General features: G+C 44.3%; 1 protein-coding gene across 1 annotated transcript in view; it reads right to left on the bottom strand.

Annotated features, from left to right (window-relative positions):
* LOC130358318 (putative N-acetylated-alpha-linked acidic dipeptidase) overlaps nt 1-27,584 on the bottom strand; it is a 63,710-nt gene that overhangs the window by 11,675 nt on the left and 24,451 nt on the right. Inside the window, exons 6-15 of the mRNA XM_056561407.1 lie at nt 25,940-26,126; nt 22,563-22,656; nt 21,374-21,472; nt 15,436-15,521; nt 10,465-10,584; nt 7,231-7,313; nt 5,588-5,651; nt 5,397-5,464; nt 2,949-3,040; nt 112-202 (exon numbers count right to left, since the gene is read on the bottom strand). Of these exons, the coding sequence (XP_056417382.1) occupies nt 112-202; nt 2,949-3,040; nt 5,397-5,464; nt 5,588-5,651; nt 7,231-7,313; nt 10,465-10,584; nt 15,436-15,521; nt 21,374-21,472; nt 22,563-22,656; nt 25,940-26,126 (984 nt within the window). The remainder of the gene's footprint in view (nt 1-111; nt 203-2,948; nt 3,041-5,396; nt 5,465-5,587; nt 5,652-7,230; nt 7,314-10,464; nt 10,585-15,435; nt 15,522-21,373; nt 21,473-22,562; nt 22,657-25,939; nt 26,127-27,584) is intronic.

Here is a 27,584-nt window from a genome sequence, read left to right as displayed (position 1 = left end):
TAGAGAACAGATATTTAACTTGTCACTGAGTAGAACTGCGGGATGACTCAATGCGATGATACATATGAACCCGTCCTCCCACTTACCAGGTGCCGGAGTAGGAGCACTCACCGGGTTCTTTGTATACCGAGCTCTTCCAGACGCAATGCCGAGCCGCTGAAAAAATGCTTCAAAGTCATTTCCCGACCCCAGTTTGTTTATCCTTGTAGAGAAATGATATAGGAAAAATTTTACTAATTTATGTGTTACATACGTACATACACACAAGGTGGTGAAATCTGCGGCAGTTCTGTACAGGCCCAATTGTGACCAGAAGTTTATTTCTATAAAATTTCTGCCATGATTCAATTTTAAGTAAACCTCCATGGGGGCTGGGGGGGGGGAAGGGCCATCGCTCCCGGGCCGTGCTGTTAGCTGATTTACTACTACAGGGATCAAAACAGAACCTTCATATCTGTTATGGTTACTTTAAAATTGTAAGCCTTGATGGAGGTATGAGCAGAGCCGGAAATATGCAAGGGCCAAGATTACGTTTAGGCATGAGTGACGTGTGACTATGGTGGCTATGCTAGAAGTGTGTCACTGCTGTGACTACAGATGGAAAGAACTGCTGAGACTACAGAGGGAAAGCACTGCTGCGACTACAGATGGAAAGTACTGCTGTGACTACAGAGGGAAAGCACTGCTGCGACTACAGAGGGAAAGCACTCCTGCGACTACAGAGGGAAAGCACTGCTGCGACTACAGAGGGAAAGCACTGCTGCGACTACAGAGGGAAAGCACTGCTGCGACTACAGAGGGAAAGCACTGCTACGACTACAGAGGGAAAGCACTGCTACGACTACAGAGGGAAAGCACTGCTACGACTACAGAGGGAAAGCACTGCTGCGACTACAGAGGGAAAGCACTGCTGCGACTACAGAGGGAAAGCACTGCTGCGACTACAGATGGAAAGCACTGCTGCGACTACAGATGGAAAGCACTGCTGCGACTACAGAGGGAAAGCACTCCTGCGACTACAGAGGGAAAGCACTCCTGCGACTACAGAGGGAAAGCACTCCTGCGACTACAGAGGGAAAGCACTCCTGCGACTACAGAGGGAAAGCACTCCTGCGACTACAGAGGGAAAGCACTCCTGCAACTACAGAGGGAAAGCACTGCTGCAACTACAGAGGGAAAGCACTGCTGCGACTACAGAGGGAAAGCACTGCTGAGACTACAGAGGGAAAGCACTGCTACGACTACAGAGCGAAAGCACTGCTGAGACTGCAGAGGAAAAGCACTTCTACAACTACAGATGGAAAGCACTGCTGCGACTACAGAGGAAAAGCACTGCTGAGACTACAGGGGAAAAGCACTGCTGCGATTACAGATGAAAAGCACTGCTGCGACTACAGATGGAAAGCACTGCTGCGACTACAGAAGGAAAGCACTTCTACAACTACAGATGGAAAGCACTCCTGCGACTACAGAGGGAAAGCACTGCTGCGACTACAGAGGGAAAGCATTGCTGCGACTACAGAAGGAAAGCACTGCTGCGACTACAGAAGGAAAGCACTGCTGCGACTACAGAGGGAAAGCACTGCTGCGACTACAGAGGAAAGTACTGCTGTCACTACAGATGGAAAGCAGTGCTGCGACTACAGAAGGAAAGCACTTCTACAACTACAGATGGAAAGCACTCCTGCGACTACAGAGGGAAAGCACTGCTGCGACTACAGAGGGAAAGCACTGCTGCGACTACAGAAGGAAAGCACTGCTGCGACTACAGAAGGAAAGCACTGCTGCGACTACAGAGGGAAAGCACTGCTGCGACTACAGAGGAAAGTACTGCTGTCACTACAGATGGAAAGCACTGCTGCGACTACAGAAGGAAAGCACTTCTACAACTACAGATGGAAAGCACTGCTGTTACTACCGATGGAAAGTACTTCTACGACTACAGAGGGAAAGCACTGCTGTTACTACAGAGGGAAAGCACTGCTGTTACTACAGAGGGAAAGCACTGCTGTTACTACAGAGGGAAAGCACTGCTGTTACTACAGAGGGAAAGTACTGCTGTTACTACAGAGGGAAAGCACTGCTGTTACTACAGAGGGAAAGCACTGCTGTTACTACAGAGGGAAAGCACTGCTGTTACTACAGAGGGAAAGTACTGCTGTTACTACAGAGGGAAAGCACTGCTGTTACTACAGAGGGAAAGCACTGCTGTTACTACAGAGGGAAAGCACTGCTGTTACTACAGAGGGAAAGTACTGCTGTTACTACAGAGGGAAAGCACTGCTGTTACTACAGAGGGAAAGCACTGCTGCGACTACAGAGGGAAAGCACTGCTACGACTACAGAGGGAAAGCACTGCTGTTACTACAGAGGGAAAGCACTGCTGTTACTACAGAGGGAAAGCACTGCTGTTACTACAGAGGGAAAGTACTGCTGTTACTACAGAGGGAAAGTACTGCTGTTACTACAGAGGGAAAGTACTGCTGTTACTACAGAGGGAAAGTACTGCTGTTACTACAGAGGGAAAGCACTGCTGTTACTACAGAGGGAAAGCACTGCTGTTACTACAGAGGGAAAGCACTGCTGTTACTACAGAGGGAAAGCACTGCTGTTACTACAGAGGGAAAGCACTGCTGTTACTACAGAGGGAAAGCACTGCTGTTACTACAGAGGGAAAGTACTGCTGTTACTACAGAGGGAAAGTACTGTCTGCAAATATAGAGGGAAAGCACTGCTGTTACTACAGAGGGAAAGTACTGCTGTTACTACAGAGGGAAAGTACTGCTGTTACTAAAGAGGGAAAGTACTGTCTGCAAATATAGAGGGAAAGCACTGCTGCGACTAGTGAGAGAAAATGAGGCAATCTTGGTGACAAGTTCTGGTGCGGAGATTTGATATATAAACAATCTTCTGGGTCTGAAGTGCAGTCAGCTTTGTGAATACATTACCTTGGAGCGTCCTTATAGTCTGTCCAGTTATTCTTTTGGTGCCAGCTTTCATAGAGGGATTTACCTTCAAAGCCGTCATCGGGGCTGGGGATCTAGGGAGATGGATAAGAGGGGAAGGGGATTATAATAAGCCATGGAAGGAATCCAAGAAGATGCCATTGGTAAAGACATTAATACGCAGATCTAAGTTGGCCAAGTCTATTGAGCATAGGGATTGTACTGATTCTCTCCCAAATACATATAAATGTGAACATGAACAGCAGTATGGCAGCGGCTTAATTCCCTTTTTGCTTATTGAAAATATGTGCATGATCTGACCCAATCTAAAAGATTAATATACGAAAAAACCTGTGTTAACAGTTGTTTAGTGTTTGTGTTCCGGTCTTGATGCTCCACTACATTTTTTTTATACTTAGTAGCTGCATTTTGTGGGGCTGTGGGACTTTTTTAAGTTGTGTGTATTCGGGGGTTGAATGGTCGGGGTCCTGGACATAGGTTCTAAGGCCAGGAAAGATTCTGGTCCTGCGTCTCTGGGAAAACATTTTAGACATTTTTGCTAATTTATTGAAATTTATATGATATTTATTATGAAATGTATTGCTCCATTACACCCATAGCATCTCTTATAGCAGGAGGGAGACAGAAATGGCTGAATTCCTGGCTAAAGTGTACTGCAGGAACAGGAATGTACATTACAAGATATACATTACTAGACAAAGTCTATCCCCCTAAAAGTATCATTATGTTCAGTTCCAAACCACTACATCACTCACCTGGTTAAATACTGTAGAAAAAAAAATATATATAAATTGGGGACTTCCGGTTCCGGCGCGCGGATGTAAGGAGTGAGGAGACAGGGCTCTGTACTGACTGCACCTTCTACCAGTTCCCCGCCACAGATAACTGCCTATATCGGGACTATACCCATACTCGCCAGTCTCCTGAACGTCCAGAGGACCGGATGGACTGTTTTCTACACAGGAACAGGGATGGACAAGGCCAGCGTGCGGGCAATCCACCTCTGCAACAGGGGGAGGGAGGTGCAGGGAAGATGGCGGCAGTTCGCGCCACAAGTGAAGAACCTCGGCAGTCTTCATCTGCTCTACAAGGAGGAGCGGCGCCTATCTCAATGTCAGACTCGAAAGATATACTAATACATGGACTGCCCATCTCTTAAGGCTTTAGCCACTCTCCTGGCCGCAGAGGTAGCCAAGCTTTTACAACCTGATATTAAGCTACAGCTAGACAGCACAATAGCCACAGTGTTATCCACAGTGCAAGGGGATGTGGCTCTCCATACTGGGCAGATAGCTGATCTGGAAGAAGGGTTAAGTGTGGCGGAGGAGGAAATGATGTCTACCAAACAACAACTCCAACAATCCCTGTGACTCACTAAAGCTCTGCAGGAGAAAACAGATGACTTAGAGAAACGCTCGCGACGGAGCAATGTGAGGTTAATGGGGCTGCCTGCATCAATCCCAGCACATCAGTTACATACCATATGTGCTGAAGATCTGCCACAGGCGCTGGGGCTGAGTGCCCGCTATATTGTAGAACGAGCCCATAGGTTGAGACCGCAGAAATCGCAATCTCCATCTCATTCTTCCTCGGCTGATGCACGGCCGAGACAGGTGATCGCCAAGTACCTCAATTATGCAGAAAAGGCACTTATCCTGGCCAATTTTTCAGCCAAGCCCGGACGGGATAAAAGGAAAAAAGTGCACACCGGAGTACTCCTTTAAGTGGTCCTCACACATAAAGGAGTCAGATTTACAGGTTTCAATGAAGAAGGTTTGTTGGCAGTAGGTAACTCTACCCCTAGTGCGCAGTTAAAGGAACTTAATTGGCGAATAGTACATAAAGCGACTTATGCCTCCAAATGGCATGGGACCCCACCACCCCCACTTTAACTCACACATTGCCCTACATGTCAGCTGCCCAGAGCAGATCTCTGGCATTGTCTGTGGGACTGTCCACAGGTTTCTAGTTTATGGCAGGAGGTCAGAGATTTAACACAAACAATATGGGGCTATAACAGTGTGCCGGCTCAATTTGCGCACACTGTAATCGGAAGACAAACTTCAGCCCAGGGACCATGGCTCCCTCCCATAGACTTGCATTGAGGGGGCGGGGCTATGATGTCACGAGCTCCCGACACCAGCTCCAGCGTTCGGAACAGTTTGTTCCAAACGCTGAGCAGTGGAGTACCCCTTTAATATTAACAATATAGAAGTTATTTAAGCGCCTAAAAAATAAACCATCTTGGCTGGCAAAGTAACTATAAATAAATAATTTTTGGTGGCTGCAAAGCGTTACATGCTGCCTGGGTCTAATGAACCTATTGCAGGGTCGGCCCTGATCACACTGATCACACATTTATATACATAACCTACCAATATAAAGCTTTTATCTTACAAAGTATCCATTTGTTGATTGCCTGATAGTTACCTCTTTTGCCAAACTGTACACCAGCTGGTATAGTAAAGGCGTACAGTCAATTCTCAATGTATAGTTCCCTGGGAAAAATAATAAGGGACAAAAGGATAAGATTAGATACACACAAGATTAGATACACAGGAGGTTAGATAGGGACAGATTGGATTTATAGGTATTCACTCCATGTGGCACATAGCACCTACCTTCCACAGAGGAGTCTGCATTGATGTACGCCACCGCCCTTTTGTCAAGTAGTTTAACATTCTCCTACAAGCACAAAATGGGAAACAAATAGAGGAAATATTGTTGATATCACTAACAGCAACCATGACATACCTGCCAAAACATAAAAACCGTCAAACCCGGACATTTGAAGTGTATCTGTATAAAAACGGACATGTTCAGAGCCTTTATCGGTCGCACTGAGTGCTCCCCAAGCGAAGAGAAGGTGCCAGGAGAGAAGTGCGAGTCTCCTCGACCTGGACGGTGCCATAGATTTATATTGTAAGTCCGTTCAGGTTACGAGTCACAGAAATGAGGGAGAAAGCACTAAGCGTGCACTTACTTCTCCCAGCTTGTTGTTGTGATCAGCACTGAGACCCCAATCAATCAAGACTTTTTACATGTCTTTGTGATGTGTCAAAAGACCCTCAAAATGGCCATTTTGGACAGGGATTGCATGAACTTTGTCCATTTTGTAGGCCAGTTGGCAGGATCATCCCACCAAAATCTGCACTTTTGGCATATATACTGGCATATATACAAGCAGTAACAGAGCTGGCTCCCCCTAAAGGCAAAATAGGCAGCTGCCTAGAGCGTCCTCTTGATGGGGGCCCTGTTCTGCCCTCCGCAAGTAAATTATTTCTCCAGGTCCTGACAGCAGCTAAGGCGATTACATAAGGAGGGGGTTTGTTACAGTGTGTCACCCCAGTAGTAAGGAAATTACATAAGGAGGGGGTTTGTTACAGTGTGTCACCCCAGTAGTAAGGAAATTACATAAGGAGGGGGTTTGTTGCAGTGTGTCACCCCAGTAGTAAGGAAATTACATGAGGAGGTTTGTTACAGTGTGTCACCCCAGTAGTAAGGAAATTACATGAGGAGGAGGTTTGTTTCAGTGTGTCACCCCAGTAGTAAGAAGAGCACATGAGGAGGAGGATTGCTACAGTGTGTAACCCCAGGAGTAAGGTGATTACATGAGGAGGAGGTTTGTTACAGTGTGTCACCCCAGGAGTAAGGTGGGGCATGTCAATGAGCCGAGTCAAGTGGGCGGCAAAATTAGCTTTTGCCTAGTGAGGCAAAAATCCTTGCCCCAGCCCTGAGCAGTTATAGGAAGTCGGACATCAAATCTCTTGCATAAACAGCACCAAATGTTACAAATTCTGGATGCTTGTAGTCACCATAAGTGGGAGCTTACTGCATACTATACATACATTTAACTGTTTAATAAAACAGTTTGCATTAAGCTCTTAAGCTCCCTCTATAGGCCACTTCAAGATGAAAGAATTTTATCACTTAGCATTATGTGTCCATAATCTTTGGGCTACGGTAATTCTTCACCCTCTTGGTTGCTAACAATGTAGTTCCTCTTGTAGGGGAATCTTGCACGAATTCTGCCCACCCAACAGCAAAGAGAAAGGGATGGGATAGATTGAGGCTAGGCTGTCTCTCTCTAGTGTCCCCCCTTAGGGCTGCATGGTCTTCCATCATGGTATGTATGCCCTATGAATGCCGGCCTGTTGTATACTTCAGTGGCCAATTCATTTTATTTGGATAGTGACATCGGAAGCTGAAATGTCTTTTATAGAAGGTCTCGAGTACATAGACAAGAAGATTCCAGTCCCATTACCTCCACCCACTCTGTAGAGCCTAAGAGCCCGTACTCTTCTGCATCCCAGCTGGCAAAAATCATCGTCCTCCTTGGCCTCCAACCTAGAAGGAACAAGATGTACAACAGGATTGAGAGTCTCCATTTAAGGTTGTAAACAGGAGGTGTTCTTCAAGAGTACCTCTCATGATCTTGTTACATTTTATAATCTCCCAGTTCATTGCCCCCATTATGATAAACCACCCCCTGCCTTTATTTTTATTATTTTTTCATTTTCTACCTTGATATTGTTCTGTATTTTCTGCTTAGTCTCAGTCAGATTCACAGACTGGGAAGGGGGCGTTCCCCAGCAGACGTGACATCATCTGAAGCCATACAGGGGAGAACTTCCTCCCTCACTCTGCTACACACAGCTCATCTCACACACTGAACTGCTCTGGGCTATGATTGTCTAAGGCTGCACACACCCTCTCAACACTCCAGACTGCATCTCCTGATTTTGGACTTTTGCCAGGTCAGCAAAGAGTCCAAAGTCTGTGCCAGAGATGGGGGGAAATGTGCTCTGGACAAGTAGGGACACACCTTTTGGCAGCTTTTTAAAAACACAAATAAAACATAGAAAACTTATAGCTATCACGCCCCCTCCCGTAGGCTTGCATTGAGGGGCGGAGCGTGACTTCACACGGGGGCGGAGGCGTGACTTCACACGCCGCTGGCCCTGCGGTCGCCGGTAATCAGACCCGGAGCAAACACGCTCCGGGCACTGATTACAAACTGGGTGCCGCGTGCATGATCCCGGGGGTCCCCAGCGGCGGGACTCCCGCGATCAGGCATCTTATCCCCTATCCTTTGGATAGGGGATAAGATTTTTAAGCTCCGGCGTACCCCTTTAAGCGAGTGGTACTGCTGAAACTGCTGCCTAGTGGCTGTCAATCCACCCAATGGAGGCTTTTACAAGCCGGACAGAGGCCAATCTGATATGCAGTGAAGGAATGGAAACCTGCTTGGCTTTTGCTGCCTAGGGGATTGATTCATGGTCTTTTGAAACTATTTTTAATATGAATTAAAACAAGGATATCTTTGGCACTTGAGGGGTACATTTTCATAAGAAAAATATCTACATAATGAGGGTAGGAAGCCTTATGGTTTCATGCCCACTTTAAAAGCTATGTCACGAATAAATAAGCTAATGTCAAAATGAGGTTTTGATGTTAAATAGGGTGCAGCAAGCTTTCTGAAAGTTCAGCTCGCAAACTTTTGGAAAGTGTTTTGTTCGTGGCGCAGCGCTACTTAAGTCTTTTGTCACAGTAAACTAGCAAATCCACTGGTTTAATGTAAAATCTTGCTGGGCTTAGCGTCATTCTCTTTACTGTTTACATTATACAGATTATGTAGATGGCTGTATAATGTATACACCCCCCTTCATCCCCCAAGGAGTTAACTTGTGCTCAGCAGTGCTAATTAACTCCTTCCATGCTAGGCTGAGCTGCACTTGCAGCTGCTACAGGGGGCGGGGCTTCACCGGTTCAATTTACATATTCATTGTCTGTGACTCCACATGCTAGTCAAGTGGACAAGTGGAGTCTCAAAGCCCCGCCCCCATGTGAAGCCCCGCCCCCTGAATTCAGCAATGGATCTTCTGAGGGACATATTTCAGGACCTACTGGACATATTCAAGTAAGTGACCCCTCGTTGGACTCCGGTTGACCCACACTATGATCCAGTGTATTGGGTTTAATGTGGGTAACCAAGCTGACCGTTTTCCTTTAAACATCTTTATTAAAATATCTTTGTTTTCTAATTTTCTATATCATCAAGAACTCTCTTGAAATCCTGCAATTTCTGACCACTAAAGCCTCCCAATTGGCTTACACTTCCTGTTCCTCGGTGATCACTTCTCACTCAGCAGTCATCACTTTATCAACACAGACAGGATTACAATGAAAAGTGACTCCTTTATTCCGATAACATAGGATCTGTCATTGACAACATAGGATCCATCATTCGGAACAGCAGAGAGCAACATTCAAAGGTGAGCATATTCATTTTCATATATTACCTGTTAGCAAAAGGTGTCACTGTAAACCTCAAAAGTTTTGTCTACAAAACATGTGTTAGCCTATTATTAGGCTTTGTGGCCAGGCTGAAAACTGCTACAACAGTACCAAAAATGATTAAAAAAAAATATATGTTTAGCATAGAAAACTAAATTTAAAAAATAGGTCATTTTCCGATGACACATTGTTTTTAAAGAAGAACTCTGGTACTTAAAGGGGTACTCTGCTGCTCAGCGTTCGGAACAAAATGTTCCGAACGCTTAGAGCCGGGGGCTTGTGACGTCACTGCCACGCCCCCTCAATGCAAGTCTATGGGAGGGGGCGCGATATGGCTGCCACGCCCCTTCCATAGACTAGCATTGAGGGGGCTGGGCGTGACATCACCAGGGGACGGGGCCGTGACGGGACCGGCTCTAAGCGTTCGGAACATTTTGTTCCGAACGCTGAGCAGCGGAGTACCCCTTTAACTACTTATCCCCTAGCCACGGCTCCATGCTTCTCTATGGGGGGGGAGACAGATACACAAGCACTGTTTTTTGTTGCTCCGTGCAGGAGATTGCGGGGAGTCTGACCGCTATCCTGTAGATAGGAGATAAGTAGTTAGAAGGGGTTATCCAGGATCAACTGGCTCCAGAAAGTTAAACAGATTTGTAAATTACTTCTATTAAAAAATCTTAATCCTTCCTGTACTTATTAGCTGCTGAATACTACAGAGGAAAATTATTTTCTTTTTGGAATGCTCTCTGATGACATCATGAGCACAGTTCTCTCTGCTGACGTTATTATAATAATAATAACGCTTTATTTATTGTTGTCCTTAGTGGGATTTGAACCCAAGTCCCTAGCACTGCAAGGCAGCAGTGCTAACCGCTGAACCACGATGCTGCCTTTAGCATACATCTGCTATGCATCTGCTATGCATGGTTGCTAAAATGGACAGAGATGTCAGCAGAGAGCACTGTGCTCGTGATGTCATCAGTGTTCCAAAAAGAAAGGAATTTCCTCTGTAGCATTCAGCAGCTAATAAGTACTGGAAGGATTAAGATTTTTTTTAATAGAAGTCATTTACAAATATGTTTAACTTTCTGCCACCAGTTGATTTAAAAGAAAAAAGGTTTTCACCAGAGTACCCCTTTAAGTTTAGGAGTTCCCCTTTAAGGAACACCCATAGTTTCAGAACTAGCCCTAAATATCTTACCTTGTCTTTTCAATTTCCCAGCACTTCTGACAATTTCATTTACTACAGCTGCTCCGCTTTGTGGGTCAAGCCCTCCAAATACCCAGGCATCCCTGTGGCCCCCAAGGATGACATATCTGTCTAAGAAGGACATTGGCTTGTTTAGTTACATCGCATGGCGTCCAGTGGACGGTCAGTACCCAAAGTAATACCCCTATTCGCTCACAAAATAACTGCTAATATTTTGCATAGAGAAACACACAAGACCGGTGGTCTCCAAACAGTGGACCTCCAGATGTTGCAAAACTACAACTTCCAGCATGCCCGGACAGCCAACGGCTGTCCGGGCATGCTGGGAGTTGTAGTTTTGCAATATCTGGAGGTCCACAGTTTTCAAGACCACTGCTGTAGACTGTACATTATAAACATTCCATTTTATTTTGCTTTTTCGTAGGCTGGCCTTAGAAGTTATTTAAAAAAAAATTTTATTTAAAATTTTTTTTTTTTTATATGCATTAACAGGATAAGAAAAAATCATACATTAGTAGGACTGAATTAGTCCGACATTATCTGAATGGTCACAAAAAAAAATATTCCTTAAAGAAACCATCCTAAACATAATAATTCTAACACTCAAAGCGGAATTTATTTTTATTTTTTTTTAAATCAACTGGTGCCAGAAAGTTAAACAGATTTGAAAATGACTTCTATAAAAAAAAATCTTAAAGGGGTATTCCAGGCCAAAACTTTTTTTTATATATCAACTGGCTCCGGAAAGTTAAACAGATTTGTAAATTACTTCTATTAAAAAATCTTAATCCTTCCAATAGTTATTAGCTTCTGAAGTTGAGTTGTTGTTTTCTGTCTAACTGCTCTAAGATGACTCTTGTCCCGGGAGCTGTGCAGTTCCTATGGGGATATTCTCCCATCATGCACAGCTCCCGGGACGTGACATCATCATTGAGCAGTTAGACAGAAAACTTCAGAAGCTAATAACTATTGGAAGGTTTAAGATTTTTTAATAGAAGTAATTTACAAATCTGTTTAACTTTCCGGAGCCAGATATATATATATATATATATATATATATATATATATATATATATATATATATATATTCCAGGCAAAACCATATATATAATATATTATATATTATATATTATATATTATATATTATATATATATATATATATATATATATATATATATATATATATATATATAAAGGTTTTGCCTGGAATACCCCTTTAATCCTTCTAGTACTTATTGGCTGCTGAATACTACAGAGGAAATTCTTATATTTTTGAGAACACAGAGCTCTCTGCTGACATCACGAGCACAGGGCTCTCTGCTGACATCTCTGTCCATTTTAGGAACTGTCCAGAGCAGCATATGTTTGCCATGGGGATTTTCCCCTACTCTGGACAGTTCTTAAAATGGACAGAGATGTCAGCAGAGAGCCCTGTGCTCGTGATGTCAGCAGAGAGCTCTGTGTTCTCAAAAATATAAGAATTTCCTCTGTAGTATTCAGCAGCCAATAAGTACTAGAAGGATTAAAGGGGTATTCCAGGCAAAACCTTTTTTATGCTCGTGATGTCAGCAGAGAGCTCTGTGTTCCAAAAAGAAAATAATTTCCGCTGTAGTATTCAGCAGCTAATAAGTACTGGAAGGATTAAGATTATTTTATAGAAGTAATTTACAAATCTGTTTATCTTTCTGGCACCAGTTGATTAAAACAAACAAACAAAAAAAAAAGTTTTACACCGGAGTACCCCTTTAATTATAGATAAAAATAAGCGAAAGATATAGAAAAAAAAAAGAGAAGAAAAAGAAATATAAAGAAGAAAGAGAGAAAACAAGAGAAGTTATAGGCCCAACCTCTGTGGATCCCCTTCCAGCCCAGTAAATCTATTACTTCTTCTATACGTATTTTTGAACACTAGATTTAAAATTGAACAAGTCTGAGGACAAAGGGGAAGATTCAGCAAAACTTTTACAAGGAAAGGTCGACCAGTTGCCCATGGCAACCAATCAGATTGCTTCTTTCATTTTTAAAGGGGTAGTCCAGTGGTGAAAAACGTATCCCCTATCCTAAGGATAGGGGATAAGTTTGAGATCGCGGAGGGTCCGACCGCTGGGGCCCCCTGCGATCTCTCTGTACGGGGGCCAGGCTCTCCGGCCAGATAGCGGGTGTCGACCCCCGCACGAAGCGGCGGCTGACACGCCCCCTCAATACATCTCTATGGCAGAGCCGGAGATTGCCGAAGGCAGTGCTTCGGCTCTGACATAGAGTCGTATTGAGGGGGCGTGTCGGACGCCGCTTCGTGCGGAGGTCAACACGCCCCCTTCCCGCGGGCTGTCGGGGCTCCATACAGGAGATCGCAGGGGGCCCCAGCGGTCGGACCCCCCGCGATCTCAAACTTATCCCCTATCCTTAGGATAGGGGATAAGTTGTTCACCACTGGGTCACCACTGGACTACTCGTTTAAAAAGGCCTCGGCAAAAGGAAAGAAGCGATCTGATTGGTTGCTATGGGCAACTGGTCAACATTTCCTCAGCACAGGTCTTGATGAATCTCCCCCCAAAGTATCAAAGAGTTTGCCTCCACGATTTCAAAAACATGGCTGCTTTCTTCTAGAAATATCCCCGTAGCTGTCCATGGTTGTGTTTGGTATTGTGTCTCCATTAAGGGGGTACTCTGGTGGAAAACAATTCTTTTTAAATTAACTGGCTCCAGAAAGTTAAACACATTTGTAAATTACTTCTATTTAAAAATTGGAATCCTTCCAGTACTCTCTGCTGCTGTATGCTCCACAGGAAGTTTCTTTTTAAATGTGTTTTCTGTCTGACCACAGTGCTCTCTGCTGACACCTCTGTCCGTGTCAGGAACTGTCCAGAGCAAGATACATTTGCTATTGTAGGGGAAGTTGTGTAGTTATTTTATGTCAGACCACAGTGCTCTCTGCTGACACCTCTGTCCATATCAGGAACTGTACAAAGTAGGAGAAAATCCTCATAGCAACCTTCCTGCTCTGGGCATACCTCTCCTGCTCTGGACAGAGGTGTCAGCAGAGAGCACTGTGGTCAGACAGAAGGGAACTACACAACTTCCTATGGAGCATACAGAAGCTGATAAGTACTGGAAGGATTTAGATTTTTAAATAGAAGTAATTTACAAATCTGTTTAACTTTCTGGAGCCAGTTGATTTGAGAAGAATTGTTTTCCATTGAAGTACCCCTTTAAAGCAAGTATCCAATATTAAGAACAAACATAGCTGCCTTCTTTCAGAAACAGCGCCACTCTTGTCCTCAGGTTGTGTGTGGCATTGCAGCTCACTTCTATTGAGCCAAGCTGTAATTAGAAGAACAAAGGGGCTGTTTTTAGAAGAACAAAGCAGTTATGATTTTTCCAATCCTGGGTAACCCCTTAATGAAATGGGGCTTTGTGGCAATACCACAGACAACATATGGAGAGGTGTGGCACTGTTTCTGGAATAAAGCAGCCATGTTTTTTGCGATCTTGATAACTTCATTAAAAGGTGACATAGCAACAGAATGTATACAGACATTGCATTCTATATAGTAAACTTGCATTGCGAGTAAATGGTTATATACCACTGTGAATAGACGACTACTGCTGGTCATCCATTCACACATTAAAAGGGTACTCCGCCCCTAGACATCTTATCCCCTATCCAAGGAAAAGGGGATAGGATGTCTGATCGCGGGGGTCCTGATGCTGGGAACCACCGCAATCTCTCATGCAGCCCCCCTCATCTGGGGCATGGAGCTAACTTTACTCTGTGCCTAATGACTGGCGACTAAGGGGCCAGAGGCTCCACCCCTCCGTAATGTCACGCCCCACCCCCTTAATGCAAGTCTATGGGAGGGGGCGTGACGGCCGTTACTCCCCCTCCTATAGACTTGCATTGAGGGGGCGGGGTGTGACATCACGTCACGCCCCCTCCCATAGACTTGAATTGACTGTATCTCCAGTCATCAGGCATGGAGCGAAGTTCGCTCTGTGCACCAGATGACAGGGGGTGCTGCAGGAGAGATTGCGGGGGGTCCCCAGCTGCGGGACCCCCATGATCAGACATCTAAGGCTGCTCTCACACTGAGTATCATCTGTTATTAAACATCCATTTTCTGTATTGTATGATTAAAAAAGCGGATGTATAATAACGGATGAAATAACGGGTGATAACGGCTGAATAACGTCCGTCAAAATAACGTCATATTCATCCGATAAGACCCGTTATATCATCCGTCATATACCGTTATTTTATGGCCGTTTTAACACCTCTTCATGGTCATCTGTTTAATCATTTCAGAAGTGAGACCCGGTGCGATCAATCCCTCAGCCCCTGTACTACAACCCCCATCATGGAACAGAGTCTGTTCCATGATGGGGGGGGGGGGGGGTTGAAGTACAAACACTAATGTAGCCTCCCCAACCACCGGCAGACTCCCGCAGCTGAGGAACTACTACTCCCATTATGGAAACAAGTCTGTTCCATGATGGGAGTAGTAGTAGTCCCTCCGCACTGCAGTAGTCTGCAGATGTCACCTCTTCTGAGCATGCTCAGAAGTAATAACGGATATTATAAACCAGGTGCAAACGGAGGACATAAAGGCTCATCCGTCCGCCATAGACTTCAATGTTAACATTTTAACGACCGTTATTCCCCCGTTATTGTGACGGAAGAAAAATTACTGCATGTGACGTTTTTTCTTCCGTCACAAATAACATCAGTTATTCATAACAGGCTATAACGGGTGATAACGGATAATCACGAAATCCCATAGACATGAATGGGATTTTATAAAAGCCGTTTTTAAGGGTTTTCTAAAGGAAGTTTATAGCAGGTCATCCTTTACATAGTGGAGAAGATGTCTAAGGGCAGAATACCCCTTTAAAGGTGTCTGACAGCTACTATACTAAATGTACAAAGTTGTATGTAAACATTCATCACAATATTCTACGGTCACCTGGCTCCACCGCGCCTTTGATGGTTCCTATAACATTGTATACCCTTCTTATCTCGCTGTAGGAATGGATGTGCATTCTGACCTTTCTGGAAAACACAAAAAACAACAAAAAATGTTTTGTAGCACAGAAAACACTTGTTACTCCCCTGCCCCCACCGATAAGTGAACAGTGCACAGATAAGGGCGAATATCCATCGAACAAGGCAATATGGCCTTACGTAATTTTATTTGAATTTTTTTTATGTAAAATTTTTTGTACATTATTATGGGGGCAGGCATCCTGACTAAGTTGTTTTTAACAGCGTTTAGTGATATGCTTTACAGCAGGCCCCATGGACACAGGTAACAACAGACAGGAGCTGTCACCTTTCACTGTAATCCTGTCTGTGATGATAAGACAGATCTGTACAGAACAGGAAGTCTTCGCTTAGTTTTAGGCCTAGTGGCCTGAATGGAAACTGCAAGATTTCAGGTTTATTTTAAAATATAGATTGTAAAATGGAAAATTTGAAAAAAAAAAAAAAAAAACCTATCAAAAATTATTAAAAAATATGTATGGTTAACATAAAGACTTGATTAAAAAAAAAAAAAAAAATTTTTAAAAAAAGGTAATTTTCTGATTACATATTTACAATTCCAACAGATCCATTCATCTACATCTGTGAAAAACTACAACTCCCAGCATTCCTGGACAGCCACGGTCTGGCATGCTGGGAGTTGTAGTTTTGCATCAACTTTAAGCATACTGGATGGGAAACACTGATCTACATGAATGGATCCTTAAAAAATAAAACATATGATGAACTGACACAAACCAAACACTCCTCTGTTTACATCCCTCACCATAGACGTCAATGTTGTTCAAAGGGGTTTTCCACCATAAGGTGATTTTAGTATGTACCTGCCAGACAGTATTGGACATGCTTAGGAAGGATCTGTACTTGTCTTCAGGCTAAATTTCTGTGTTGTGAGTCCACCATAACGCTGCTGCTTTCTTTTTGTGAACTGGATAACTACTGCTGGAGTTCCTTCCGCCAACTACAAGTCCCAGCAACCCTTGTTTGTAAGTGTGAGGTCCCTTTTCTCCCTCCCACACATCAGTCACCCCATTGCAGTACAACTAAGCTACGATTCCCTGCAGCCCTGTGAATAATAATCTCCCTCCCACTTTTTGAAGCACTGCCGTGCTCCCTTTAAACACTTGACTAGTGATGTCGTTTCTCAGGCCGCACTGCAACCTTGGAAAATCTGAGGCAACACTCATTTTGTATGCTAAACTTCATAGAAGATATGAAAAAGTAGAGGGCACTCACCCAGGATCTGATGAATCACATAGATTTATTCATAGCAAAAATGTGCAGCGTGGGCAAACAAAGACAGGACGGACGGGTTCAGCAGATGAACTCAGACAGCCTAATTTTGTATGCTGTTAAAATGGTATTCCAGGCAAAAACTTTTTTTTATAAACCAACTGGCTCCGGAAAGTTAAACAGATTTGTAAATTACTTATATTAAAAAATCTTAATCCTTCCAATAGTTATTAGCTTCTGAAGTTTTCTGTCTAACTGCTCAATGATGATGTCACGTCCCGGGAGCTGTGCATGATGGGAGAATATCCCCATAGGAACTGCACAGCTCCCGGGACGTGAGTCATCAGAGAGCAGTTAGACAGAAAACAACAACTCAACTTCAGAAGCTAATAACTATTAGAAGGATTAAGATTTTTTAAAAGAAGTAATTTACAAATCTGTTTACCTTTCCGGAGCCAGTTGATATATAAAAAAAAGTTTTGGCCTGGAATACCCCTTTAAAGATAAACTAGTAGAATAGTTAGGCTAGCTCACCACAGGTGGGTCCCATACACAGCAGGTGTATGGCAACACCAAAGATCCAATGGAAATAGAAGCAAAAGCCTGCGTGGATATAGCAAAGTGCAGAGTCCCATTTATTGCAGTAAAAGTCAGAAGATACAAATGGTGAACGTGAAATGACGCGTTTCAGGCATTGCCGCCCTTAGTCATACAACAAAGAGAGTGAGATTCTCCGGTTAAATAGAGGAAGTGACCTAGGGAAGATGGAAAAACCCCTGTCCCAGGTCACTTAACCATTCACATACTAAAAAGGTACCATAGTACACATAATACAAGAGAAATACATACGTGTCCTATTGCCATATATATTTGTCACATCATAATTGGTGCAGTATACTGACATATAGGCCATGCAAAAGGAGGTAACTGAATGAATGATCACGTATATATATTGGATAATAGTAGTAATATCTACACAAGAATCATGAGAGTTAATATGGAAAAAATTTTTAAAAAAAATAACAACCTATTGATAGGGTAATGTTTCCTGTCTTTTATTAAGTCCCCTAGGGGCCCGTGTGTCTAGGGTTATAATCCAAAATATCTCTGGTGCAAGTACTTTCTGATGAAAATCGACCAGCTCTGTGTGGGAGCGTAACTCAGTCTATCCTTTGTACTTAACGTGCTGCCGGCATGACACTGTGCACAGTGGTGGTCTAAATGAGAACATGTCTGCTTGGGTTGAGCCTCTTACAACCCCTGATCCCCACCATACTACGCTTCATTCAGGACACTAAACATTTACTCTATGGTCTCGATAATGTAGTATGGCAAGATCCTATGTCCTGGTTAACAGCCGACGTGTCTTCTCTCTTGTCGCGTGGAATTACAGAGAAGCCCTAATTGCATTACAATGGTTTCTCCGTACGTATTCTCCCTACCCCGCTGATCTGCAGGAGCACATCCTACTTGTTATTGATTATCTGTTAAAACTCAATTTTTTATATGTTTGATGGGGTGTACTACCTGCAGATCACCGGGGCGGCCATGGGGGTCAAATTCTCCCCATCTTTAGCCAATATCTATATGAGTTAGTGGGAGATGCGTTTTTTGTTTTCTGAGAACAATCCTTTCAGAGAACATATACTTTATTACGGTCGATATATATTACGGTCGATATATAGACGACCTGCTTGTCGTGTGGAATTCCAATGAAGAGAAGACACAGGATATTTCATCATACCTTAACAATAATCCGGATAATTTATACTTTACATTAACTTTCCACAAAAATACTGTTGCATTTCTTGATTTGAACCTTACAGGTGACGTACTTAACAATAGGGTCATATCTACTACCCACAGAAAGGAAACAGCGGTCAACTCCACGTTACGCTCTACTTCATGTCATCCATTTCACGTGGTAAAAAAAAAATTACCTGTGGGCGAGGCCATTCGTCAGCACTGTAATTGTTCCGAATTTTCGGACTTTACACGTGAAATGGATGACCTTAGAGTTCGATTGCATAAACAGGGGTTATCCTGATTGGACGCTCAAACGTGTTTCTAAAATCATATCCAATAAAGATAGAAGGCATCTGATTAAGATCGGTCCTCCTGGTCGTACATCCAAACCGGCATCTCCCAGACCTACCATGTTTTCTACCCTAGTGTTCAATTTGGGGAGATTTGTAAAACAGTACATAAATTCATGCCACTCATCCTTACGGACCCTGCATTTTCAGATGTTTTAGCCGGGGGCTGTAGATGTATAGCCAGACGAGCACCAACACTGGGACAACTATTGTCACCTAGTCTTTTCTCCAGTGCTACCAAACATGATCCTACATGGCTAAGACACGTGGGCTAAGTTTGCTCCGTGAATGATGACTCACGATACAGGGGCCGGAGTAACGCAACATCATGCCTCCGCCCCCTAGTGACGTCACGCTCCGCCCCCTCAATGCAAGCCTATGGGAGGGGGTGTGGTGGCTGCCATGCCCCCTCCCATAGACTTGTATTAAGGGGGCGGAGCCGTGACATCACGATACTCTGGCACCTGTATCGTGAGTCATCACGCACTAACAATCTTAGCTCCGTGCAGTGACGACTCCAGGTGCTGAAGGAGAGATTGTGGGGCCCCCAGTAGTGGGACCCCCGTGATCAGACATCTTATCCCCTATCCTTCAGTAACAGTTTCACATCTTATTCCACAGGCAAATCATTCAATATTAAATAATATGTAAACTGTAATACAGGTTATATACCTGATCTCTTGTACCAACTGCAAGTTCCAATACATAGGATGCACTACTACTCCACTCAAGAATAGACTCCGGAAAATCCTCTCCGATATCCCACATTTCAATACCTAATACCTCAGCTGTATCCATGCACTGTGCACAGTGTCATGCAGGCCACACGGCATCTTTATAAGTACAAGAGATAGAGTGATTTATGTTCTCACAAAGAGGTGGTGATTATCGTCAGAAAGTACTTGCACCAGAGATATTTTGGATTATGACCCTAGAAAAACAGGTCCCTAGGGGACTTAATAAAAGAAAGGATACATTACTCTACTATCAATAGGTTATTATTTTTCTCTTTGTCCTCTTTTTTGGATCCATGTTAACTCATGATTCTTGTGTAGATATTACTACTATTTTCTGAGATTATATATATATATATATATATATATATATATATATATATATATATATATATATATATATATATATTATATATATATACATACACATATACATACATATACATGTGATCATTCAATCAGTTCATTCCTTTTGTATGTCCTCTTGCCTATATGTCAGTATACTGCACCAATTATGATGTGACAAATATATATGGCAATAGGACACGTATGTATTTCTCTTGTATTATGTGTACTATGGTACCTTTTAGTATGTGAAGGGTTAAGTGACCTGGGACAGGGGTTTTTCCATCTTCCCTAGGTCACTTCCTCTATTTAACCGGAAAATCTCCCTCTCTTTGTTGTATGACTAAGGGTGGCAATGCCTGAAACGTGTCATTTCATGTTCACCATTTGTGTCTTCTGACTTTTACTGCAATAAACAGGACTCTGCACTTTGCGATATCCACGCTGGCTTTTGCTTCTATTTCCTGTTAAAGATAAACATCCGGAGCAAAGATCACATAAGAATTGCGAGACCACCATGAAACACAAGTACATGTAATGCCTGTGCTCCGGCTGGACACGCCGGCCGTGAGTGCTGTTTGCTCAGGTCCCCGCTGCCGGCGGGGCTGGGATTCCCATCGCGGGACGCACCCGCATGCGAATCCCAGTCCGTCACTCACCTCCCTCATCTTCCACCTCTCCGTGTCTTTGCAGCCCCGGCACGCGTGCCCCCGCCTCCTAGGGCGAGCGCGTGCCGGAGTTCTCACTCTTAAAGGGCCAGTGTCCATTTAATCAAGTGTCTACACGTGCACCCTGTCCTTAAATATCAGCTCCTCCCTTGGTTCCCTGTCAGATCTTTGGTTGCCTATTGACATAGTGAAAGTCCTGTGTCTCTGTTACCGAATACCTGTTCCTTGCTTCCTTACCTACCCTATACCTGTGTTACCTGCCCTGACCTACTGCCATCTTGCCACATCCTGCCAGTCTCCTTCTGTGCCAGCTACCTGGGTGGATGAGTCGTGCCAGGGGTAGGCACTTGGGTGCCGCCTGCCACAGCAAGACCATCCCAGTTTGCGGCGGGCACTGGTTAAAACCAGCGGCACCTTAGACTCCACTCCCTGGCACAGCACACATCATCATCCACATAGGCCCAGAGGATCCACCACCTGCCGTGACTTGTTACAGTACAGACACTATATTATGAACTACACTTACTTTACAGTCCCTGTAGTACAGGAAAATAAAAAATCCCACCTTTAATTTTACTTTTGTCTGTTTTGTTTCGATTTTATAAGAGAAAAAAAAATTGACAGACAGAACAGACTCAAACTGACCCAAAAACTAACCCACTAAAATAAATTGTATCAGTTTATGGATCATACAAATGGGAAACAGGTGGAGAATGCAAAAACCACAGGTGTGAACCCAGCCTAACCCAGTTCCAGTATAACTCAACAGATAACTAGTCACTTACTGGGTCACACTGTCTCCAGAGTAGCCGGGTCCGATGTTATAAGACACGTTCAGATTTCCTTTCCAGGTGCTGTTTGGGGCTGGAGCTCCTCCCATGTTTCTACAAATTATAAGATATACATTAGTCATACTACAACCTGCATCCAATGTAACCCCCTAGGATTATTGTTGTGTATTATCCTAAAAATACATGGAGTGTCCAGTAGATGGCGGACTGCACAAGCAAATGAACTGAGCAGTGACTAAAGTTGGGGAAGGAGGAGTTTTGTGAACATGTGTTAATGGCCATCTTAGAATTATTTTTTGGTTCCAGTGGAACAAGCAGAGAGAGAGAACACAGAGGGACAGCCTGTGATGGATCCTGCTTTAAAGAGTGCCAGCAGCAGAAGAATCTGCTTACAGGTTGAGTAAGATCCAGTGTCTTTGGGAGCAGTAAAGGGAACTTAAAGCTGGACTACTTGATTTAAAGCCTGTGTAAGGGTAAGCCTAAAACCCTTCTTACCTGTGCCACAACAGGGCACCCTAAACTCCTGCACCGACTAAAGACCTTGAGATACGTTTATGGACATTCTGAGAGTTTTAGCCTACTACAAGTAACACTGAAGCAGGACTCTGCATGGGCCCCATCTATTCAATGTGCATCAACTGAAGGTACAATGGCCGCTAGGGCGAAGCTAAGGGTGGGCCGCAGGTGTGCTTGCAGGTGGGCGAGACACATATATATATACACATACATACACACATATACACACACATATATATATATATATATATGTATATAGTGCAATTTGTTTGTTTGTTTTGTTAGCCATGATTGTTTTCCACTGTCCGAGAGGATTCTCAGTATCGGTAAGTGTTTAGTTGGAGCCGATGCAACCATAGACTTCCAAAATTCGATAAGACTTAAGCCAAATCAATAAATGGAACATTGTAGTCTTGTGCAAGTCGAACAGAGGTGATTTTGTGGGGAGAGAAGGATCATCAGTTGGACTTCAACATGCCCGATCCTTTTGTTTTCAGAGAAGATAAGCAGATCCCAGAGGAGTCTGGCAGAAGCTTACTCCTCCCTCTCTCCATTCAGAATACACACATGAGCTGGGTGTATTATTCTATAAGAAAGTTGGGCTAGATACCTGTCAACCAAATGAGTGTTTAGCTAACAGCTAAGGTGTATAGCCAGCTTTACTCACCGTAGTAAGGCCACAGCATCATTATAGCCAATAGGATGGACTGGGATTTTAGGAAGTCCTACACCGTCTTTTATATCCGATCTGTAGGTATATTCTGTCAAAACAAAAGCATCATTATTTCATATTCTATTGGGAGAAAGCCCATGATACCCTATAACCGTACAGATGTGGGATTGGGTGGGAGATTGCATTGAAGACTGGACTTCTAGCCCTGAATTTAGCTTCTATTGCCAGAAGGAGCATCTGAGAAGTCATTGTGGAGAAGATGACACATTATATGGACCCCACTATACTTAATGGGCCACATGTTGTCAAGAAATACTCCTGGATAGAGAAGTTAAATGTCGCTGTTATATAGAAAAACTTTTGACATGTCACAGGGACATCAGTACTGAGACCCCCACGATCAGGAGAACAAGTGGGGATAAGCGCGCTGCTTCCTGGCTCCCTGCGATCTTTGTCTTGCTGCCCCATAGACTTAAATTGGGGCAGCGAGATGAACATCGCTATGAGGCAGGGAGTGAACTGCAATGCCACCCGCTTCTCCAGGTTCACTCTCTTGATCGGTGGCCTCAGCACTGGGATCCTGACTGACCAAAACTTAACATATCCCTTAAGAATACCCTTAAAGATTTAACTGGAACAACTTCTGCAAATGAGGGTGTGATGAGGGCAGATGTTGTTACCCTAGGGGCAGATGGCATTAACCCATTTTTTTCGTGACACCAGGGCGTGGTTTAACCTCTTTACCACCCAAAGGTATACTGCTGGATCCCGGGCTAGGGCAAATAATGACTCTGACCCCAAGTTACAGAACAACGGCAGCTTTACTGAGGTAGACAGATGTAATAGTCTTGACAGCTCAGTTAGGCCCAAGGAGGTGACCAGTGACTTCAGAGACTTTAGGGCTCGCTGGGGACTTAAAGTGGATTTGGACAATTTGCTGAAGGTCCACACTGACTTGACTAAACTGATTTCACAGACTTCACCTTGTATGTAGTGTGGTGACCCAGTACTGCATTTAATACGGTACTTATTTATCTATGGGTCCCCGTAGCCAGAGTCCCTAGGACTTAGTCAGTCCGCCCCTAGTCGCATCTATTGTAGTATATAGATTTCTAATTTGTCCATAGAATAATGTATATAGTATTATTTCTGTATATAAATGGTTAATTACCTGTTTCTATTAGCGTTGCAGGACCTGCGGGTCATGTGACAAGGTGAACTCTATGGTTTTAGCTTAAGGACCTTTGGAGGCCCTCTTACGTCTGTATTCCCATCACACCATGTACTGGTGAATGGCAGACGTTCGGACCAATCAGAATCACCACGCCCCCTGCCCATATAAGGGAGCGGCGGCAATCTTCTCGCTCTCTTTCTCCTGGCTCTTGATGAGAGAAGACCTATATTGCAGTAATCGCAGTTTGTTAGCCCTGAGCCTTGCAGCAACAGCTGAATGGTCTACATTATAGAGTGTGTCATCCCCTAAGCACTCTGCAGTATCACCGGACCCAATATTTCCCCTAAATCCGGACGGATCTGCACATCGCTCCCTAAATTCAGAGACTACAAGTTTAATGCAAGGTCCGCAACTCCTGCCAGTCGCTAAGCAACCTAAGAACTGTTATATGAGACTGTTACTACGCATTGAATATTGCAAGCACTGCAGTAAAGTTATTCAAATTCAAGTTAAATCTGTTTGTGGACCTTCAGTCATTTCATTGCACCTATTGCTTCTGGGAAGGGCGGCGATAGGCCGGAACATAGATTCAGCATACCAGCCCTCACCCTGGCGTCACGAGTGACAGGGTTAATATTAACCCCTCATCTATCAACATCATACCATCCCTATCATACACCCCCCAAGGGCTACCACAGTAGCTTACCAGGTTTTGACGTTCACCTGTGGGGTAGAAGATTTGTGGAAGCGTGGCTGCGTGGTAGGCTTTAGGTCTCATCAGGACACCAGACACTCTCTCTCAGGACTTGACCTTGCTGCACTCAGTAGGGAACTACACAAGAGACTGAACTAGCTCCTCCCAGGGTTGTTTATGGGGGAGACTCTGGGGGGGGGGGGGGTCACATAGGTCACTCTATAGGTCACATGGTCACTGGTACCTTCCTTTGTTACAACACATGACAACAGTATTTAAAGGCACATAATATACAGAGTACATTAGATAACATAGGGGATTATTAATTATTTAGGGAACATAGGTTAAAGGGGTGGGTGGGGGCGCAGAGGTCACTGAAATAGCGTCCACCTGACAGGGCAGCAATAGTACAGGGGTGCAACTCCTGTACTGGGCCACTATATATATATATATATATATATATATTATATAAACATACATACACACACACACATACACAAACACACATGTTTATCTCTACACATCACAACAACTATTGTCTCTAAGAGCTGTTCTCAGAGACTCATTCTTCAAAAGTCTTACTAGGACAATCTTGGGAGCACTAATAGGCCAGGGGGTATTAAAAGAGGACTGATTTGCTGTATATTACATGTTCTCTGTCAGGTCACTTCATGGCTGGGGACCTCCAATGGCCCAATGGATTTATCTGTGGTGGCCCAGTACGGGAGGTATTACCCCATGCTCCTGCTGTCCTTTCAGGCAGCCTCCTTCAGTGTCCCCAAGGTCCCCTGCAGTTGTTTCCCAATTGTAAATATGTTTTACCATGTTAAGTGTTATAAAATGTAAGGTTGCTTTAAGAGTTATACCATGTGATATGTCATGTGATTGTTACCCAGGAGGTACCAGTGACCAGGTGATCCCAAGAGTGACCTATGGGCTCCCTGCTAGTCTCCCCCATATAAGCTCTGGGTGGAGCTTCTCTCTCTTTGAGCTCTGCTGTTCTGCTAAGCTGAGGTCCAGTGCAGTCTTGTCTAGTGTGTGTGTCCAGAGTGTTGGAGACCTCAGAGTCCAGACCTGCAGCCGCCATCAAGTCAAGTAAGATAAAGTCACAGCTTTATGAGTCAAGTCAGTCCCTGTCATCTGTCAAGTCAGCTTTGTCTACATTCAATTGTCCAGTCCTACTACAAGTCCCAGCAAGCCCTTAAGGTCTCTGCATCACTGGTCACCTCCTTGGGCCCTAGCTGAACTGTATAGACTTTACCATCTGTCTACCCTCAGTAAAACTTGGCATCTGAGTCTTTATTGCCCCAGTGCCTATCCCAGGATCCAGCGGTATACCTTCGGGTGGTTATAGGCTAAAGCACACCCTGGTGTCACGAATACAGGGGGTTAATGCCATCTGCCCCTAGGTTAACAACATCTGCCCTGCACCACACACCCTGCCACCACACATCCAATGCATAAAGACTTGGAAGAACATTCCCTAAACTTTTAACAATGTACCTTTTGCAGGATAACCTGGTGTTAGAGGGTCCCCGGCTCCATTTAGATTCAGGACATTACCACGTTGGGCACCACCACCTGGCAGGTTCCAACCATCTGGATAGGGGTCAACACCCGGAGCACAGTAATCAGCCGGATCAGAATACAGGATAATTCCCTTGGCTCCTGCTTTTTCTGCATTGTGGACCTTGAGGAATGAGAGCAGACATCAACAAGGATTCACTTATAAGCATGTTACAGTTTGTGCGGGGGATGCAGGGGTCCTTGTGAAGAGCACACAGCCAGGAGCTGTGAGTGACCCAACAGTGAAGTGGACAGACAAGGAGTCTTAGCACACACAGCAAGAACAGTGAGTAAAAGGTTGCAGGAAACTTGTGTTGGTGGAGACTAGCTTACCAGTTGATAGCCAGGGCATGCTGGGTTGTGTAGTCAGTGACTGGGAGGACTAGGATTTAGTTTGTTCCTGTGTTTTATATATTTTTTTATTTATCCTGCAACCTGTCTACCAGCTGAATGAAGAAAAAAACGTGTCTTGTGGCTGTGCTCAAAAAAAAAAAAAGTGAACACTAAGATAAGAACACATTCTAAATCTGAATGAATGAACAAAATCATAAGAAATACTTTCGTCTTTACATAGTTGAATGTGCTGACAACAAAATCACACAAACATTATCAATGGAAATCAAATTTATCAACCCATGGAGGTCTGGATATGGAGTCACACTCAAAATCAAAGTGGAAAACCACACTACAGGCTGATCCAACTTTATGTAATGTCCTTAAAACAAGTCAAAATGAGGCTCAGTAGTGTGTGTGACCTCCACGTGCCCGTATGACCTCCCTACAAGGCTGGGGCATTCTCCTGATGAGGTGGCGGACTCCTGGACAGTCTGTGGTCTAGCATCGTCTTGCCTTAGGAGGAACCCAAGGGCCCACCCCACCAGCATATGGTCTCACAAGGGGTCTGAGGATCTCATCTCGGTACCTAATGGCAGTCAGGCTACCTCTGGCAAGCACATGGAGTGCTGTGCAGCCCCCAAAGAAATTACTGGCCCACTGCCAAACCAGTCATGCTGGAGGATGTTGCAGGCAGCAGAACGTTATCCACAGCGTCTCCAGACTGTCACATGTGCGCCGTGTGAACCTGCTTTCATCTGTGAAGAGCACAGGGTGCCAGTGGCGAATTTGCCAATCTTGGTGTTCTCTGGCAAATGCCAAACGTCCTGCACGGTGTTGGGCTGTAAGCACAACCCCCACCTGTGGACATTGGGCCCTCATACCACCCTCATGGAGTCTGTTTCTAACCGTTTGAGTGGACACATGCACATTTGTGGCCTGCTGGAGGTCATTTTGCAGGGCTCTGGTCATGCTCCTCCTGCTCCTCCATGCACAAAGGTGGAGGTAGCGGTCCTGCTGCTGGGTTGTTGCCCTCCTACGGCCTCCTCCATGTCTCCTGATGTACTGGCCTGTCTCCTGGTAGCGCCTCCATGCTCTGGACACTATGCTGACAGACACAGCAAATCTTCTTGCCACAGCTCGCATTGATGTTCCATCCTGGATGAGCTGCACTACCTGAGCCGCTTGTGTGGGTTGTAGACTCCATCTCATGCTACCACTAGAGTGAAAGCACCGCCAGCATTAAAAA

Source organism: Hyla sarda, chromosome 2, assembly GCF_029499605.1.
Source record: "Hyla sarda isolate aHylSar1 chromosome 2, aHylSar1.hap1, whole genome shotgun sequence".
NCBI lineage: Eukaryota > Metazoa > Chordata > Amphibia > Anura > Hylidae > Hyla > Hyla sarda.
This window is presented reverse-complemented; position numbering and strand designations above follow the sequence as displayed.